Below are 19,492 nucleotides of genomic sequence, written 5' to 3' on the forward strand. Positions count from 1 at the left end.
CGGCGACGGGGACGGGGGCGCCGACGGGGACGGGGGCGGCGACGGCGACGGCGTCGATCGATCGGGGCGCGCGGGCGGTGCTTCAATGGGGAAACAGAGGAAGAAATAGAGGGAGAATGAAATTTTCGTAAGTGTTGTATATGTAGGAGAGGCCTTTAGTACCGGTTGGAGCCACCAACCGGTACTAAAGGCCAACTTTGGCCAGGCGAAGAGGCGGGAAGACGAGGCCTTTAGTACCAGTTGGAGCCAACAACCAGTACTAAAGGGTGGTCTTTAGTACCGGTTGGTGGCTCCAACCGGTACTAAAGGCCTCGCGCTGCCACCCCAAAGTTTAGTCCCACCTCGCCGGGCGAAGGGCAGCCGCACTGGTTTATAAACCCAGCCGCGGCTACCACTTCGAACTCCTCTATATAGCAGGCTTGTGGGCCTAAACTCTGCGCGCTGTCCTGTGAGTCTGCTGGGCCTTTAAGGCCTATAATTACACACCTGTGGCCTATCAGGCCCACAGGTCAGCGCCCCAATTTTTCTTATAGTTTTTTTCTTTTCTGCTTTATTTTCTTCTATTTATTTTTGCGTAGTTTTTTATATAGTTTTTTCTTTTCTGTTATATTTATTTTCTTCTATTTATTTGTGAGTAGTTTTTCATCTAGATTGCCAAAATTCAACATTTTCAGAGTTCATTTTGTAGTGATTTTGTGAGTAGTTTTTTATATTCTATTATATTTATTTTCTTCTATTTATTTCTGAGTAGTTTTTTTATATAGTTTTTTTCTTTTCAGCTATAGTTTTTCTTCTTTTCTGCTATTTTTTCTTTTCTGCAAAACTTGATGGTCAAAGTCTGAAGTTATAACTTAAAAAAAGAAATGTCGACGTGCAATTAGTTTTTGCCATAACAGAAGAAGTCCGGAGTTGTAATAAGTTATTAAAAATAAAAAAGAGGTGCAATGCTCGTTAATTTGCTTCAAGCCTTTCGGAATAGTGTAAACTGCACTGCGCATAGCTCCGTGCAGTCTACCATATTCCTGAATGCTTGAAGCTAAGCAACGTGAGCATTGAGCCTCTTCTTCATCTTCTCTGCACTCAGGGCTTATAAACCGCTCCTAGTCCCTCTCACTTCGCGAGGTGGGACTAAAAAACAGCTTACGTCTGGTTCATCCATGAACCGGTACTAAAGGTGCTCGTGGGGCCCCAGCCTTACCTGACACAACCTCATTAGTACCGGTTCGTGGTACGAACCGGCACTAAATGGTGATGGTGGGGCCATAGCCTGACCGAAGGCTGACACAGCCTCTTTAGTACCGGTTCGTGGCATGAACCGGTACTAAAGGTTCACCAGGAACCGGTGCTATTGATCGCCGCCACGAACCGGCACTAGTGTACACATTAGTGCCGGCTGAAATTCCAACCGGCACTATTGTGCTTCACATTTGACCCTCCGCCACGACCCGGTACTAAAGGGGGTGCGCTGGCGCAGGTGCGGTGCGGCAAGTTTAGTCCCACCTCGCTAGCCAAGGGGCGACCGCACTGGTTTATAAACCCCCTTGCGGTCGCTCTCTCGAGCTCCTCTCCAAAGCAGGCCTACTGGGCCTACGTGTTCTTTGCTGCCCTATGGGCCCACTTGGCCTTTGCGGGCCTACATCCTGGCCCAACAATAGGTTGGGTTTCTAGTCGTATGCAGGCCGCTCTGGCCTAGTAGGCGGGCTTTTTTATATTTTTTGCTTTATTTATTTTTGTGTTGTTTTTTTGTGTATTTAGAGTTTCTTTGTGAATATTTTTGCTTTAGGTACAAAAAATTGCAAACTTTCTATTAGTGCCCGTAGTTTTCAAATTTGAATAGTTTAAATTTAGAATTATTTGAAATTAGTGTGAATCACTAGTTTGTGAATAACTTAACTTTAAAAATCATTAAAGGCATATAAGAATTTGTTTGCACATAAAATTTCTTCGCGTTTCAAATGCCAAAACACATAACTACCCTAACTATTACAAAGATTCCTCTCTGGGTGTGAAACACAGAAGAAAGTGATGATAGTGAAGCCGATCACATCCCAGATCTTTGGGTGTGAAACTTTTTCTTCGCGTGTGTCCCTTTGCGTCGTAACCATGGAAATTCTTGATCATTTAACGGGACGCTCGGGTCAATATTCACTGTGAATGGAGCAATTTCATCAAACTTTTCATAATCTTCTGACTTGTCTATCTTGTCATCCACTCCCACGATGTTTCTCTTCCCAGAAAGAACTATGTGCCGCTTGGGCTCATCGTACGATGCATTCGCTTCCTTATCTTTTCTTTTTCTTGGCTTGGTAGACATGTCCTTCACATAGAAAACATGTGCCACATCATTGGCTAGGACGAATGGTTCGTCTGCATACGCAAGATTGTTGAGATCCACTGTTGTCATTCCGTACTGCGGGTCTTCCGTTATCCCGCCTCGTGTCATATTGACCCCATTTGCACCGAAACAAAGGGACCTTTAAACCATGTCGATAGTCAAGTTCCCATATGTCCTGTATATAACCATAATATGTTTCCTTTCCCGTCTTGGTTTCTGCATCAAAGCGGACACCACTGTTTTGGTTGGTGCTCTTCTTATCTTGGGCGATCGTGTAAAATGTATTACCATTTATCTCGTACCCTTTGAAAGTCATTATATTCGAAGATGGTAACTGGGACAGCAAGTACAGGTCATCTTCAATAGAGGTGTCATGCATGGTACGTGTCTGCAACCAGCTGGCGAAACTCCTGGTTTGTTCATGTGTAATCCAGTCATCAGACCGCTCCGGGTGTTTGGAGCGTAGCAAATTCTTGTGTTCATCCATATACGGAGCCACCAAGGCGGAATTCTGTAGAACTGTGTAGTGTGCTTCAGTGAGAGAATGTCCGTCCATACATATTATTTGTTCCCCTCCTAGCGTGCCTTTTCCATCCAGTCTGCCCTTATGCCGCGATTCAGGAACACCAATCGGCTTAAGGTCAGGAATAAAGTCAATACAAAACTCAATGATCTCCTCATTTTGATGGCCCTTGGAGATGCTTCCTTCTGGCCTAGCACGGTTATGAACATATTTCTTTAAGACTCCCATGAACCTCTCAAAGGGGAACATATTGTGTAGAAATACAGGACCCAAAACGTTAATCTCTTTGCATATGTGAACTAGGACGTGCGTCATGATGTTGAAGAAGGATGGTGGGAACACCAACTCGAAACTGACAAGACATTGCACCAAATCATTCTGTAACCTTGGTACGATTTCTGGATCGATTACCTTCTGAGAGATTGCATTGAGAAATGCACATAGCTTCACAATGGCTAATCGAGCGTTTTTCGGTAGAAGCCCCCTCAATGCAACCGAAAGCAGTTGCGTCATAATCACGTGGCAGTCATGAGACTTTAGGTTCTGGAACTTTTTCTCTGCCATGTTTATTATTCCCTTTATATTCGACGAGAAGCCAGACAGTACCTTAACACTGAGCAGGCATTCAAAGAAGATTTCCTTCTCTTCTTTGGTAAGAGCGTAGCTTGCATGACCCTGATGTATGCCGTCTTCTCCGTGCATACGTTGCTGGTCCTCCCGTGCCTCAGGTGTATCTTTTGTCTTCCCATACACGCCCAAGAAGCCAAGCAGGATCACGCAAAGATTCTTCGTCACGTGCATCATGTCGATTGCGGAGCGGACCTCTAGGTCTTTCCAATATGGCAGGTCCCAAAATATAGATTTCTTCTTCCACATGGGTGCGGGTCCGTCAGCGTCCTTCGGAACAGGTTGTCCGCCAGGACTCTTTTCAAATATCACCTTCAAATCCTTGACCATATCATGTACATCAGCACCAGTACGGTGGAGAGGCTTCGTCCGGTGATCCGCCTCACCTTTGAAATGCTTGACTTTTTTTCTTACGGGATGCCTACTCGGAAGAAATCGACGATGTCCCAAGTACACATTCTTCTTACAACTATTCAAATATATACTGTCAGTATCATCCAAACAGTGCGTGCATCCGCGGTGTCCCTTGTTTGTATGTCCTGAAAGGTTACTGAGAGCAGGCCAATCATTGATGGTTACGAACAACAACGCCTTTAGGTCAAATTCTTCCCCCATGTGCTCATCCCACGCACGTACACCTGTTCCATTCCACAGTTGTAAGAGTTCTTCAACTAATGGCCTTAGGTACACATCAATGTCGTTGCCGGGTTGCTTAGGGCCTTGGATGAGCACTGACATCATAATGAACTTCCGCTTCATGCACAACCAAGGAGGAAGGTTATACAAACATAGAGTCACAGGCCAGGTGCTATGGTTGCTGCTCTGCTCCCCAAAAGGATTAATGCCATCTGCGCTTAGACCAAACCATACGCTCCTTGCGTCATCTGCAAACTCATTCTCGTACTTTCTTTCGATTTTTCTCCACCGCGACCCGTCAGCAGGTACTCTCAACTTTCGGTCTTTCTTACGGTCTTCTCTGTGCCATGCATCGCCTTGGCATGCTCTTTGCTTTGGAACAAACGTTTCAACCGTGGTATTATAGGAGAATACCACATCACCTTGGCAGGAATCTTCTTCCTGGGGCGCTCGCCCTCGACATCACCATGCTCATCGCGGCTGATCTTATAGCCCAATGCACCACATACCGGGCAAGCGTTCAAATCCTCGTACTCACCGCGGTAGAGGATGCAATCATTAGGGCATGCATGTATCTTCTGCACCTCTAACCCTAGAGGGCAGACAACCTTCTTTGCTTCGTACGTACTCTTGGGCAATTCGTTGTCCTTTGGAAGCATATCCTTTATCATTACCAGCAACTTTCCAAATCCCTTGTCAGATACACCATTCTCTGTCTTCCATTGCAGCAATTCCAGTGTGGTGCCCAGCTTTTTCTTGTCACCTACGCAATTCGGGTACAACAATTTTTTGTGACCCTCTAACATGCGCTGCAACTTCTTCTTCTCCAAATCACTTGCGCAGTTTCTCTTTGCATCGGCAATGGCCCGACCTAGATCATCAACGGGCTCATCTGATGCCTCTTCTTCAGCTTCTTCCCGCATTTCCGGCTCAGCTTCTTCCCGCATTACCGGCTCAGCTTCTTCCCCCATTGTTGTATCATCGTATTCAGGGAACCCATGGCCAGGATAGCTGTCGTCGTCCTCTTCTTCTTCATTGTCTTCCATCATAACCCCTCTTTCTCCGTGCTTGGTCCAAACATTATAGTGGGGCATGAAACCGGACTCAAAGAGGTGGACGTGAATGGTTCTTGACGTAGAGTAATTGCGACCATTCTTACAGCCAGCACATGGACAAGGCATAAAACCATCCGCCCGCTTGTTTGCCTCAGCCGCAAGCAGAAAAGTATGCACGCCCTCAACGAACTGGGGAGAGCATCGATCATCGTACATCCATTGCCGGCTCATCTTCATTACACAACACCGAATAAACCAAATTAATACAAGTTCATACATAAAGTTCATACAACACGTAAATGCAACAAACAAATAACTCTCTAGCTAAAGCATTTAAATGCAACAACAAATGCGATCAAGATCGCAACTAAGGTAACAATTGATCCAACAGCATAATGATACCAAGCCTCACTATCGATGGCATATTTTCTAATCTTTCTAATCTTCAAGCGCACTTTCTCCATCTTGATCTTGTGATCATCGACGACATCGGCAACATGCAACTCCAATTCCATCTTCTCCCCCTCAATTATTTTCAATTTTTCTTTCAAGTACTCGTTTTCTCTTTCAACTAAATTTAACCTCTCGACAATAGGGTCGGTTGGAATTTCCGGTTCACATACCTCCTAGATAAAAATATCTATGTCAACTTGATGAGCATAATTTGTCATAAACACGAAATGCAACAAATAGTTTTAAAAGAGAATATACCACATCCGAATCATAACAAGGACGAGGGCCGACGGGGACGGATATCAAAACCATGGCACTATGTATAACAAACAACGTACGGGTAAGATAATTATACGAGTAACTATATATCCAAATCACACAAACATCAATTTTTTATATAAAATTTCATGAACAAGAGGCTCACCACAAGGTGGTGCCGGCGACGGGACGGTGCGGGCGATCGACGGTGGTTACGACGGAGATTTAGAAGGCATTAAGTAAAACACACCTACATATGCAAACTAAGTGTTATTTTGACCTCAGATTGCATATAAATCAAATACTACCACATATAATTCCTTCCAAATTACTAAAACCCACAATTAATCACTATATAAACCAATGCAAGAGCTAATCTAGCAATGAGAGAAGAAAGGACAAAGTTGCTAACCTTGGTGATCATTTGAATGGATGGGGGCCTGCAAATCTTGACAAATTTGGGGCAAATTTTGTGATGAACTCGAGAGGAAGAAGGGAAGAACAGAGGAGAGGGGGAGGGGAAAGGGGGAAGAACAGAGTGCGGGTGGACGAAGGGTTTATATAAGACGACCTTTAGTACTGGTTCGTGCCACGAACCGGTACTAAAGGTGCTGGAAGGGCCCCACTCTGACAACATCCTGCCACCACTTTCTTTAGTACCGGTTTGTGGCACGAACCGGTGCTAAAGGTTCGCCACGAACCGGTACTAAAGAGCTCCTCCCGCCTAGCCATTGGAACCGGCACTAATGGTCACATTAGTGCCGGTTCTGTTACAAACCGGGACTAATGTGTCTCACATTTGACCATTTTTCTACTAGTGTATGCAATCATTTGTCATCAAAAGAGAAGCAAATATGTCGATCCTAAAAAGAACACAACATTGTGTTCAACATGGATATTTACCAACTTTCTACTCACTTCCCTATAGTAATAATCAAATACGTTATCATATTACAATTTCCTTATATAGAAAAAGCAGGCCTGGGTTCGAACCAGCCTCTCTGCATTCCATTTTGCAGTGATAAGACTAGGTTCCTATATCCCTCTCCAGACCCCACGCCACCTTGCGTGGGAGCTTCCATGCACTGGATCTGTCCTTTTTCTTTAGAAAGAACTCTTCAGAAAATATTTTTTTACCAAACTTAGCTACAACCATGTAACTTGCTTATATATAATTTCCTTAGATGTAGCCTTGTAACTTGCTTAAAATTGCCATATTGCCAGGTTTTAGACCAAATACAGTAATAATATGCTTTGAGTAACACATGCGTCACATAAACAATAGGGTCATAAGGCACATATCAACAAGTCTTTTTTTCTGGACAGAAAATAATGAGCTGGAATAGTCCATACAAATTGAAACCTGTCCAACCTGAAATTCATAGCGAAGTTGCCCATTACAATAGATGCACAGAGGGATATCATCACATGTCAGAGACCCAGTTGATGCTGCCCAAAGAGGTTCTGCATCTTCCTCCGCACAGTACCTGCATGACATAATAATTAAAATTATGCCTAACTTTTTTTTTGCAAGGAGTGCTGATCAACCTAATCTTTGCCAGATCTAAGCGAGAGTTTTGGGTGAAGTTAAATGATAAACTAATCAAAATAAGAACTGTTAAACCTAATCAAGTCGAACACATGCTTTTGCTGACCACGCCATGCATCCAATGTGTCACAAGGCACAACACTAGTGGCGAAGCTTGATTTTCCGAAGAGCTAAATTCTGACTTTATGAGTAGCTATTGGATGACAAAAAAATTGAAAGGTAGCGCAAGTGCGTAGCACCTCACCATGGCCATCGAGGAGACACAAGCCAGAAGGAAAAAAAGACTATGCATGGGAGGTGGGATATGGATATACTGTATAAGATTTTCCATTGTTGTGGACTGAGATGTTTAATGTTGCAATAGTTTATTTTGTTTTTGTTGCACACATGTTGCAAAGACACAGAAGTGTATTCTCAATGCAATTTCATGAAAGAAATGTTATGAGAATTGATGGTTCTTCTTCGGAAGGATTTCTTTATTTTGCTATATATTTTTAATTCATTTATTGCACACATTCAACACTCTTGTTGCAATCGCGTAGAAAGTTGTCGTATAGACGTATAACCATTCATTTTTATTGAATATTGGCTAAAAATCTTCTTGCAATACTAAATGGATGAACCAATTGTCATTAGGGGGATTGTAACGGTGACAACAGGCAGAGTGCAGGATGACCTGTGTACGGCATGGCCAACAGACATGCTGCAAGGCCATTTGGCGACCAAAAATCATGATTCATTACAATGTATTGCGGGATAGGACGCAACGTTGTATAGGAGGGCCAATCAAACGTGTCAGAACTCATGGTCCTATGGTAGTCCAGAAGGTCGATCAAGTGCCCACACCATAAAACCAACACTTAGTCATGTACTCCCTCCGTTCCCAAATGTAAGTCGTTCTAGAGATTTAACCAAGTGACTACATACGGAGCAAAATGAGTGAATCTACACTCTAAATATGTCTACATACATACGTATATTGCATTCCATTTGAAATGTCAAAAAGACTTATATTTAGGAACGGAGGGAGTACTTAGTATAAACCATAACCAGAAGGTTCACTAAACCCAAATGATGACCAGAACACCAATGCCCATATAGTTTGCTTCAGTGTAGTTGAGACAATGCATCATGTATGACTTATATTTAGGAACGGAGGGAGTACTTAGTATAAACCATAACCAGAAGGTTCACTAAACCCAAATGATGACCAGAACACCAATGCCCATATAGTTTGCTTCAGTGTAGTTGAGACAATGCATCATGTAAAATAGCGGTCATGGCACAAAACAAAGACATAACTCTAGTTTCTTGATACAAAAGGGAAAACAAAATTACGCAAACGAAAGTCTAGACTTATTCACACTCAAACACAAAAAAACAGAAACAAAAGTTGATACTCATTCACACTCACCTCAAGACTTGAATCTGTCTTGAAACTCGGTCCATGAAAGTTGCCCAGCATGTATTGTCCTCATCATCCTGTACACAAGGTGTGGTATTGTACTAAATAAATAGTAGCATTTGATTACGAATATGGCAGCATAGGCCACAGGTCGAAGAAAACCTCAAACTTATCCATGAATAACTGCATCATAGCATCTGGTTCGACTTCTTCTTCTACCATCATCAGTTCTGAATTATCCTTGACAGAATTAGTCGAACATGGAGGCTCATGTTCATGATCCACCGCATATTCAGGCCATGCGTGGCCAGGAAATACTGCAAATAATCCAGATGGCAAAAAATTACACGGGAGGCAAGAAAAAGACCTAAATAACACTGAAATAGGCAACAACCTCTCGGTGCGACTGGCAGAATAGAAGCATCTGGTGAACCTGGTATTTGAGAGCAATCGTTCTCGTGACTAGCGTGCCAATGCAATTCCTGAATAACATTACAGAGAGATTCCCACCAAAACAGAGGTATTTCAGTATTCATGCAGGAGAGGTAAACGGCTATGGTGAGAACCTGTTTGGTACCTGATGCTTCCTAGAACAGTAGCTTGCTTTGCTACAGTGGCTGCACCAAATTTCACCTTTCCATGTACCACACCAATCACAAAGCCGAGCACGGTTTGCACCTAACAGAGATATTTGAAAGACAAAATACACGACCCAGTGCCTTGCTTAACATACGGTGCGCCAATTCAAAGACACAAGCAAATCGGTGGATAATAAAAGTAAAGAGCTTAATTTGAGATCAAAAGCGTGGTGAATTTTGGAGAGGAGGTTGTCAATAATATTAAAGGAAACTTGTGCTATACAGCAGCATACTAAGTTGATGTCTGCACAACTTCAAAAGCTACTCCGTTCTGTAGTGTAGTTCAATCAAGGAGAATTGCAGCTCAACTGCACAAACATGTAGAACTAAAGCAAGCAAAGCTACCTCCTGAACATTGGGATCCCACGCACCCCTTAGGCTCTTCAGCGGTATAAAATGCATTAATTCTGGGCAGCTGGCACCTGAAGACCTTCACACTGCAGCACAATTCACCTCAAGCGATCATGACAAGAAATGTGAAACTTTGGGCCAACACACTAGACAATAAACAGCTATGCTACCGCCTACCGATACCTCCTCCTAGGATTTGCTGCCCTGTCCTTCCCCTGCTCGCGCTGGTCTAGTTGTAAGCACGGCATGGATGGACACATAAACACAAAGAATGCGCGGTGGTAGGTCGTCTCCTTCCACCCATCCGGCACGTATACCTGCACATGTGACCAAATTTTGACTAGACATAAACAACCAGGTAGGGTTAAGCTTTAGGAATGAAGCAAACCTGCATGACAAAACGCAGCGGGTCACCACAGAAGTCACAGCAACTGGATTTTCCAGATGGCAAGTTGACAGGATCAAGCCAGGCCTGGACAATGCAACATGTTTCTCACAGTTAAAGAACAGTTCAAACGGCTTCACGGGAATCGTTCGCAGTCAGCTCCGAGTCCGGCACCCTGTCGGAGCAGCTGGCGGCGATGAGGGAGAAGAGCATGGTGATCCTCAAGGAGTACATCACCAAGCACAACGTCCCAAACGATGTCCCTGATGAATCCATCGAGGGCCCATCGGATGAGGAGGGCGAGGCACTTGCTAAAAACCCGCCCAAGAAGTCTAAGAAGCAGAAGTGGTCGTCCTAAATCTCATCTGATTTATCGTGCGCAAAGATCCGAGAACATGCTTTGCACTGCACTAGCTGCTTGTGTAACAAACAAATCGCTGTGTGCAAGCGATGCTCAATGTTGTTATCTGATAATATGTGTGTGCAAGGAAAGTTTGCGTCTTTCTTTCTGTACAACTCGATGGTGACGCGCAGGCAGGAGCAGGAGGAGGAATCGAATCTGGCGAGGCGAGGCGAAGCGAATCGTTTCTCCATGGCTGAAGTCTTCTTGTTCGACTCGGGCGTAGAGACGTGCACAGCGGAAAGCACCCATCTCAAAAATCAAAATCAAATCAAATCAGGGAGAGAGAGAGATGAAGAACATACCTACGCGCGCGGGCGCGTGCAAACGGGTAGACGAACGGACGCACGCACAAACGAATCTCGTCTCAACCAACCATCGGTGTGGTTGTCAGGCTCGCCGCCGACCAAGACGACCATCCTCCTCTCCTAAGTCCAAAGTCCTAATATTACTATAAATGCTAGTAATGCTAGCTAGTAATGAATTACTATGACTGGACCAAATATTACCATTGATTTTCTACCTGGAGAGGAGAGACCACGTGCTAGTAATGCAAGGCTGGCATCGCCGACGCGTCCATCACCCGCGACGACAGCATGGCCTCCGGAGCAACGGCGAGCCCATCGAGGTGTCACTGTTGACCGCTCGCCGGCCAGTCCCCTCCCGTCTCTTCGCGCGCTGCCCCGGCCTGGAGGAAGCCGGCGGTGTCGTCCTCCATGAGCCCCCCCGCATCGTCGCCACGGCGGGCGGATTCCTCCTCCTGCGCGTCGCCACTCACCCTCGAGCTTGAGGGACATGAGCTCCCGGTGGTGCTCCGTCGCTGAGGAGGCTCACCCTGTCTTCTTCCAAGACTTCGAGGTTGCCTTCCTACCCCGCGGCGACCACTTCACGGTAGCACCACTTTGTGCGCGCAATATGTTCATATCTGAGGAGTGGAGCTAGAGCAGCAAGGTGGTGGTGGTGGACAGGCCATGGCCATGGCCCAAGCCTTTCCCGCTGCCGGTCCCCAAGGACGCGTGTCGCATCTTTCAGCACGTCACGAGCAACGCCATCACCGTCGGTGGCGAACACGGCATCGTCGGCTTCATCGACCTCTGGCGCGGCATCCTGCTCTGCGACCTGCTCACCGACAAGGCGACAACCACGACCTCCGCGACGTGCATGCCGGTGCGGCCAAGCAAGCTGGCAAACGGCGAGGCGGGCACCGGGTGCTGCCCCAGGCCTTTCCGAGGCATCGCCGTCGGTCGTCGGGGGCACCGACTAGTGGTTGGATGATTAGGAGGGCTGGCATCTGGGATTAAACCATAAGTCTGACGTTTTGATGTAGTGTGCATGGATATTATTCTTTCAGCTGCGCAACTTGGACCAGGTCTTGAGTAGGTGGCGTGAGAGTTTTCTGGTTTCCAATTCTTCTTATATACTATAGTTACACATTCCGTAGTTCCACAAAACAAATACGTGCAATTCTAATGTCCGGAATTTGCATCCACCATTATTTGCACATTCATAAGATTAAGAATGCAAAAATTCAAATTTAGTGTTAGCATACTTGTTGCTCCAAGATTTGTGCATGAAAGGGGACATGGAGTATGTGAGCGCGGGCATACAGGCGCTCATTATCTGGGCTGTTCAGAACTGCTTCGTGATGTGGTGCGTGTAATAAATGCAGCATGTACAGTGGAGAGGAATATAATAGAGAAAAGGAAATATACGCACGGTGGTGCACCTGGGCAGTGGGCCATGTCAGCGGAGCAGCGGAACGGGTTCGTTTAGTTCCGTCATGATCCGTGGATCAGGATTTCCGCTTTCTGGTTAACTCCGATAGGCGTGTAGTAAATGAATGAAATGATGGCTACCTCGGCGCAGTTGTCTCCTAATACCTCCGTTCATGGGAATCTGTCAGTAGCAAAAATTTACGGAGGTTAATATCAGTAGCTCGAAGCCAGGAAAGTCATGCAGGTGTTGCTGTCACTTACTTCAGCGTATGAACTAAAGAGCCTGAAGTGGGTGTGCGAGCAACCGTATTTTTTTATTTTTGCAAAAATGGTTAAAGTCCGAAATTCTGAACATGTATTGGAGTAAATACTGATTGTCCTCAGTTTTGGAAATGCATCATTGTCATTTCAGACGGAGAAGCATGCAGTGCGTGAGCTCGAAATTCCAAAAAAGAAAAACTTAGAAAAAATCTGTTCTTTTTTTGGCAAAAAACATTGATGTTTTTTTCTACACGTGTGCAAATTTTCGCGATGATATCACATTCTTGGAGGTCTGGGGAAAAATCGATGCTTCAAAAAGTGTGCTTTTAAAAGCATTTTGGAGCACTGATTTTTTTGTCCACATCCGCACGAATGTGATTTCATTATGAAAAATCTCACGCGTGTAGAAAAACTACTCCATTTATTCCAAAATATAAGGTCTATTAGTTTTTTCAAAAATCAAATATGTGCATATTGCAAAAAGTGTGCTTTTGAAAGCATTGATTTTTTTTGTCCACATCTGCACGAATGTGATTCCATTACGAAAAAATCTACGCATGTAGAAAAACTACTCCATCTATTCCAAAAAATAAGGTGTATTAGTTTTTTCAAAAGTCAAACATGTGGATATTGCATATTTGACTAAGTTTTTAGGAAAAAATATGAACATCTATAGTACCAAATTTGTATCACTCGATCCATCATGAAAAGTATTTTTATATTATATTAGTTGATATTTTGCTATGATCTCGATCAAACATCCACAAGTTTGATTTGCACAAAAAGCAATACACCTTATATTCTGAAATAGAGGGAGTGTCAATGTTTCTTGCAAAAAAATCAGTTTTTTAATTGTTTACTATTTTTTAAATTTACTGTTCACCCGAACTCATGTGAGCTCGAGCTCACAATAGCCTTTCACTTCACACAAGGTGCATTTGTTGTCGTAGTGTCATATGTGTTGGGTGTGTGGGCAACCAACTTTTGGATGAAGAGGGATAAGGGCATCTCCAACGCTGACTTTTAAATTAGACACCATATCTGTTCGTAGACCAGTGTGGACCAGTTCGAGGACATTGATGCAAGAGTCGTCAATCCAATCATGCACGCATCCATTTCAAAATAAAATTTAAACAAAGCGGATGATTTCATCTAAATTGGAGCACATTCGTTACATTTGAAACATATTTCATTAAAAAAGATCGGATCTAAAGCTAGTCTAAATATACAGGGGGCACCCGTCCTTCGAGTCATGTTATTCCCCTCTAACATTGGTCGTGTTCATGTCTGACGGAGATGAGACCCATGAAGTGAAGGTGCGGTCGCCGGCGAGGAAGAGTAGGACATGAGACATGGACCAGCCCACTTGGGACTTGAGGCTTCGCACCCTCCCATGCACTACTCCTTGTCGGAGTCAGCAACCTAATCGTCATCGATGGTCGTGAGGTCAACGATGGACACGGACTGGGCGGAACGCTTGTCGTGCCACCGACCCCAACAAGGCGTCATTAGTGGCATGAAGGACGCATAGCTGGCTCTGTTCTCGTTCGTGATCGCCTGCGTCGCTAGCATCGTGGGCACGTCCGGCTAAGCTGAGACTGCATTGCGAGCGGTGTGAGAACGCGAGGCCTCGTAGAGCACGCATTGCATAGTGACGAAGTTGGGGTTCTTCGCCGCCATGGATTTGACTCTCCGCCAGCCGGTGCTGCTCGGGAAGGAGAGGTTGTACCCCTGCTCCTCCTGCACTTGCCGGAACACCGACAACGGTGGCGGCGCCAGCTGCTCCTCCGCCATTGTATCGTCGAGGTGCGCCTGCGTCTGATCCATGGTCAAATCAGCATGGGTCACCGCGAGCTCCGGCACCGAGTCATCGTTAGAGCCTGTCTCCATCTTTGGGTTATCATCGGAGACCTCCGGGGAACATGCTGGTATGTGGGGTTCTATCCGCCTGGCACGACGGCCTTGCTAGACGGCTGCAAGAGTGGACACCTCATGCTTCTGCTCCGTTGATAGTCGCTCCCACAACATGTTACTGCTCGCGGTCATGGCAGATGTGGTGCACGGGAGAAGGATGTGGAGCGAACGTGTTGTGGTGCGGTTTGTATCGGGAATGGCATCGTTGAAATAGCGGATACCGGTGAGACCAAGCAGCGGGGTGTGTCGATACATGCACCGGAGTTGGTTTCTCGGGTAGAGCGCCTGCATAATGACGGCAGGCGGACGAACGGGCAACCCATTTGAAAGTGATAGATATCTGCCCCGTCCTATGCAGCAGCATCTCTTTGGCATTGAACATGAGCGGACATCGGGGACATGTCACGGACGACGCTCTTGGCCAGCGAGCCGCTTCAATGTCGACATTAGTGAGAGGCCACGTCCGCTCTGGGGCGGCATCAATGTGGAGCTAGCGCTCTAGAGTGACATGAATGCGGGGCAACTGCTTCGGCCAGGAAAGGGCGAGCGAGACAATTTTGGGTGGAACCAGATTGCCCGACGTGTGTGTGGTAGCGGTCTGGACACACGTAAAGCCCCCCTGTTTGCTTCCGGTTTATGAAAAAGTAGACATTCAGACAGGTCCGCGGACCGATTGGGCATTATGTTGGATGACATAATATGTCCAGACAGTGCGATCGTAATGCGTGTGGGCGGTTTGAGGGTCAGCGATAGAGATGTCCTAAGTTTTGAGTTTGTTAGTATACAGTGTGCTATAATGCTAAATTTTCATATTTTCTAGTGCCGGCGTTAAGTAGAAGATAATATCGCCGATGTACTTTGGAAATGTATCATCATATTTTGGAAAACTGATCTTAGTTGTCGCATACAAATATGTACTACTTTTCTTTTTAGTTGGCCAATGTGTACTGTACTTCAACGGCACTATCCATCCGACACGGCGCTATCCATCCGAATCGTTTTTCGTGGGCAGGGTGAGAGTTGGGTTTTTTTGGAGACAAAGCATGAGAGGTCGTGCTGCAGAGGGACAGCGCCGTGTCGGATGGGTGGCCAGCCCAATAAATTCTCCAACGCGACGGCGTTAGTCTGGTTACATCGGGCCAGCCGGACGTAGGTAACGGGGTTAAGTCTGTCATTCGTCAGATGTGGGCCATGGGCCTATTATATTTATTCGAATACAGGCAGTATACCTGGTCATATACTACTTATGACGAGCATCTCGGGGCAAAGCAGCGGCACAGATAGCGAGCGTACAGGAGCTCGGGCTCACATAGGCACTTTCGCATGAAAGGCTCTTTTTTGTGTAAGTAGTATAACCGACGAATTTGGTTCAGCGAGAAACGCGGTGCTTCCGATTACAGCGGTTTGCAAAACCATAACAAGTGTTTGTTTCGCTGCCAACGTTTTCCGTGACAGCGCTTTCTGATACAGCGTTTCAGAAAATCGAAACCGCCCGATCCGGAGGTGATTACAAAATCATGACTCGGCCGCACCAACCAAACAAAGAACGAAATGCGAAAAAATAATCAGAAGCAGTGTGTCCCGTTACGGCAAACCGAATACATTACCTGGGGCGAACCAAACTTGTCGAAAGTTATTTGTTCTTCATTCTCGGGACTAGCGCGACACCAACCACTTGATCTCCAACAAGCAGCAGGTCTCGATGTAAGCCAAAATTTCCATTTCTCCAGAGCATTGTGTTTCAGTGTACTACTCCCTCCGTCCGGAAATACTTGTCATCAAATCAAAATGGATAAAAGGGGGTGTATCTAGATGTATTTTAGTTCTAGATACATCTTTTTTTTATCCATTTCGATGACAAGTATTTCTGGACGGACACACATCGCATTGTGCTAAAATGCTTTCAACGCACTTCATTAACCATGCGGTTTTCCTAGGTTTTTTAAACATAGAAAAAGAGCACTAAAATATGTCTCCAAGACTTGTCAAAATTCCTGAAGCTTCTTTCTTGGTGTCGTGCTCATCTCTCGTTGAACATGATGAAAAGCTTGACAACCTCTCCGTCAGTTTGGCCATTCACTCAGAGATGGCACAAGTCCAAAGACCCTTCAGGTCAAACATACCATACCTGAAGCAGCATTTTGTGTATTCGCCATTTGCATTAATCACACTTGAGCAGCACTGTCGCTATCTTGCCCATCACTCATCGGTGTAACACGTCGTAGTTCATCAAGTACCTCAGTAAAATCATCTGGAGGGGGACATGAGAATTCAAGTGCCTTTCCTGAATGAGGATGCTTGAATCTGAAAAGGGAACAATTACCAAAGTCAAATGCAAGAAACTATCCTAAAAGGCAAATGAGACCCAAAAAAATGCCAGTGAGATGCATCCTGGATAATACCTACCCAAGTAATGCAGCATGGAGACATGGCCTGTCTATCTTCGATACCAGATTTGAAAGATCGCCATGATATTTTGAAGGAGTTCTGGGTCTCAAAAGTGACAATGCCATGCTTTTGGTACCTCCATATGTTTCATCACCAAGTAGGGGGTTCCCTAGATATTTAGCATGTGCTCGGATCTAAAAAACAGTAGGTGCAGGATCATTACCAAGATAAAATAAGTGGTTGCATTTGAGAACCATTTTCCAACATTGAGATGTACACTCTATATGATTCAGAATTCCAACTGTTGCCTAGAATGCTTTTTAAGCCACAACAAATTCAAACAAATATTGTAGTTATGATACCCCCTTCTTAAAATATGAGACTATCGTGTAATGTATCACCTGGTGAGTGCGCCCTGTCTCCAATCTCCACTCTACCAGTGCAGACCCACCAGCACAAAATACCTCTCTTACTTTATACCTGTAAAATTTCTTGAAATAGCAGAGAAATAAATTTCTGGTCTTGAGAAGAAAAAACTAAGCAACCAAGCCTGAAAACATTTGAAAGTTGCATAAGCAATATATAGTATTTCAAAATAAAATGATGGGGACAGTATTTATGTGGAGAAGTTCTACTCTTGTGAGCGAGCTATGTATAATTACATGAAACATCAAGGTTTAACTTCATAACTCTTCGCCAGCACAGCTAATGCTAGGAGCAAGGAGTCAAAAGCAGGAACTAAGTTGAATTAATCCCTCTTCACACTACTCAGCATAAATAATCTGAACAGTATGAACCTTTTGGTCATCTTGCCTGTATGACTATGACATCAGGCTGGTTTCAACCAGAAGAACTTGTCTTTAGGGACAGCAGATCATTTTAACTGGAAGAACTTTCTTTTAAAAAGAAAATCATGAAGTATTTATTCAAGAAACATTATTTTAGTATGTATGCTTGGCTGTCCTAGTAAGTATTTATATTTAAACTAAACAGCTTTGGAGAAGCAGCATCATATATGGAACCACAAGTCCACAAAAGAGAAGGCACAAGTCAAAAGCATGAATCACCTACTAGCAGCATGCTTTGCATATCTGTGGCCTGAATTAGCAGGAGCAGCAACCATACGTGTCCGGTTGTTAGGATCACGCGATATAGGAACTTCAATTCTGGCAGAATTTGGGCTAGGTACACCACAAGTAAGACTGATGTATACCCTACTTATTGTATGCAGCTTGAATTGCTCTGCTAATTGAGCATGTGAATGCTCATCCTGTCAACAAGGTGAATCCAAAGTAAGTCCATAAACAAATTTGATACAACAAATAAGAGAGACCAATGTTGATAGGTAAACAATAACAGTTTCATTTTCATATGCAAGTCCTATGGGAAGCTATTAGTGTTTATATTTTGGGACAGAACCAACTGGGTAATACCTTAGCTACAACAAGAAGTCCGCTTGTCCCCTTATCAAGCCTATGCACAATACCAGGGCGCACAATAGCTTCGCGGACCTCTGAACTTACTTCACCAATAGTAAATTGGTCAACATCAAATACGTCGACATCATCATCTGAAGATTCAGGGCACTCATCATAAATTGGACTGCGTGCTAAACAGGTAAAAGTTGAAATCTTGCAGTGGTGAAGTATAGCATTGACTAAGGTGCCATTTGCATTCCCTGGTGCTGGGTGAACAACCTAAAAGTCAAAACACATAGAATGCAAGAATAATTATTCTCCCTACCAGTAGAAAGAAAACTGCATGTAAGAGTTTAAAAAACTAAATAGAATTAGGACCGGGAAAATGTTCTGTGGAAAAGGTCAGTATAACCAACATTAACTTGAATGTCGATGTAATACGCAAAACACGTGAATGAACAAGCCCCAAATTTTGAAGTAGAACGAGTTACCTTTCAGTATGCACTGATTTTACAGGTAGCCAGAGACTTCTCATCAACTGTATGTGTGGTTATCTACTGGATATTTTTTTCAATCATTATGTTTCTCATTTAACTAGACACCCTCATTAAGCTCACAACTCTTATGCTGAAGGTCCAGCTATGTAGAAAATAGGCTCTCCACAAACTAATGTGTACATAAAAGTCATGAAACCTTATTGAGACATTCCTAAGAACAAGGTAACTACAAGTAAAATCTTACTCCTCCATATCACTGCAAAAGACGGTGCGTACCATATGAGCCGGTTTGTTCACGACAAGAAGATGCTCATCCTCGTAAACAATGTCGAGTGGGATGTCCTCCGCCTCTGCCCTCAGCGGCTGCAGCTCCGACACGGTGCAGCTGACCTTGTCCCCTCCCTTCACCGTGTGCGAAACCTACTAAGAGCAGAAGCGCAAAGCAAACCAGCTTTAGAATACCAGCAAACCTGCAAATGTTAACAACAAATGCATTGTCTCCTCAGCTGTTTAGCATGAATATTTCTAGTCTGAGCTCACAGCTGTTGCTTTTCAATATACAGGAGCACTCGAGTTTAAGCGAATGATTAACAGATAAGAAATGTTTAAGAAGCTTCGTAGCTGAATTTTGCAACGGCGAGAAGATGCAAACTTCCTAGCACGTAGTAGGAACCAGGTTAGGTG

General features: G+C 44.5%; 1 protein-coding gene and 1 pseudogene across 1 annotated transcript in view; both read right to left on the bottom strand.

Annotated features, from left to right (window-relative positions):
• LOC119339577 overlaps positions 1-10,428 on the bottom strand; it is a 16,736-nt pseudogene extending 6,308 nt beyond the window's left edge.
• Positions 10,429-16,202: 5,774 nt separating this feature from the next.
• LOC119335378 (RNA pseudouridine synthase 2, chloroplastic-like) overlaps positions 16,203-19,492 on the bottom strand; it is a 4,159-nt gene continuing 869 nt past the window's right edge. Inside the window, exons 2-7 of the mRNA XM_037607508.1 lie at positions 19,085-19,228; positions 18,327-18,590; positions 17,961-18,163; positions 17,295-17,373; positions 16,912-17,087; positions 16,203-16,809 (exon numbers count right to left, since the gene is read on the bottom strand). Coding sequence (XP_037463405.1) covers positions 16,671-16,809; positions 16,912-17,087; positions 17,295-17,373; positions 17,961-18,163; positions 18,327-18,590; positions 19,085-19,228 — 1,005 coding nt within the window. The 3' untranslated portion in view covers positions 16,203-16,670. The remainder of the gene's footprint in view (positions 16,810-16,911; positions 17,088-17,294; positions 17,374-17,960; positions 18,164-18,326; positions 18,591-19,084; positions 19,229-19,492) is intronic.

Source organism: Triticum dicoccoides, chromosome 7B (genome assembly GCF_002162155.2).
Source record: "Triticum dicoccoides isolate Atlit2015 ecotype Zavitan chromosome 7B, WEW_v2.0, whole genome shotgun sequence".
Taxonomy (NCBI): Eukaryota; Viridiplantae; Streptophyta; class Magnoliopsida; order Poales; family Poaceae; genus Triticum; species Triticum dicoccoides.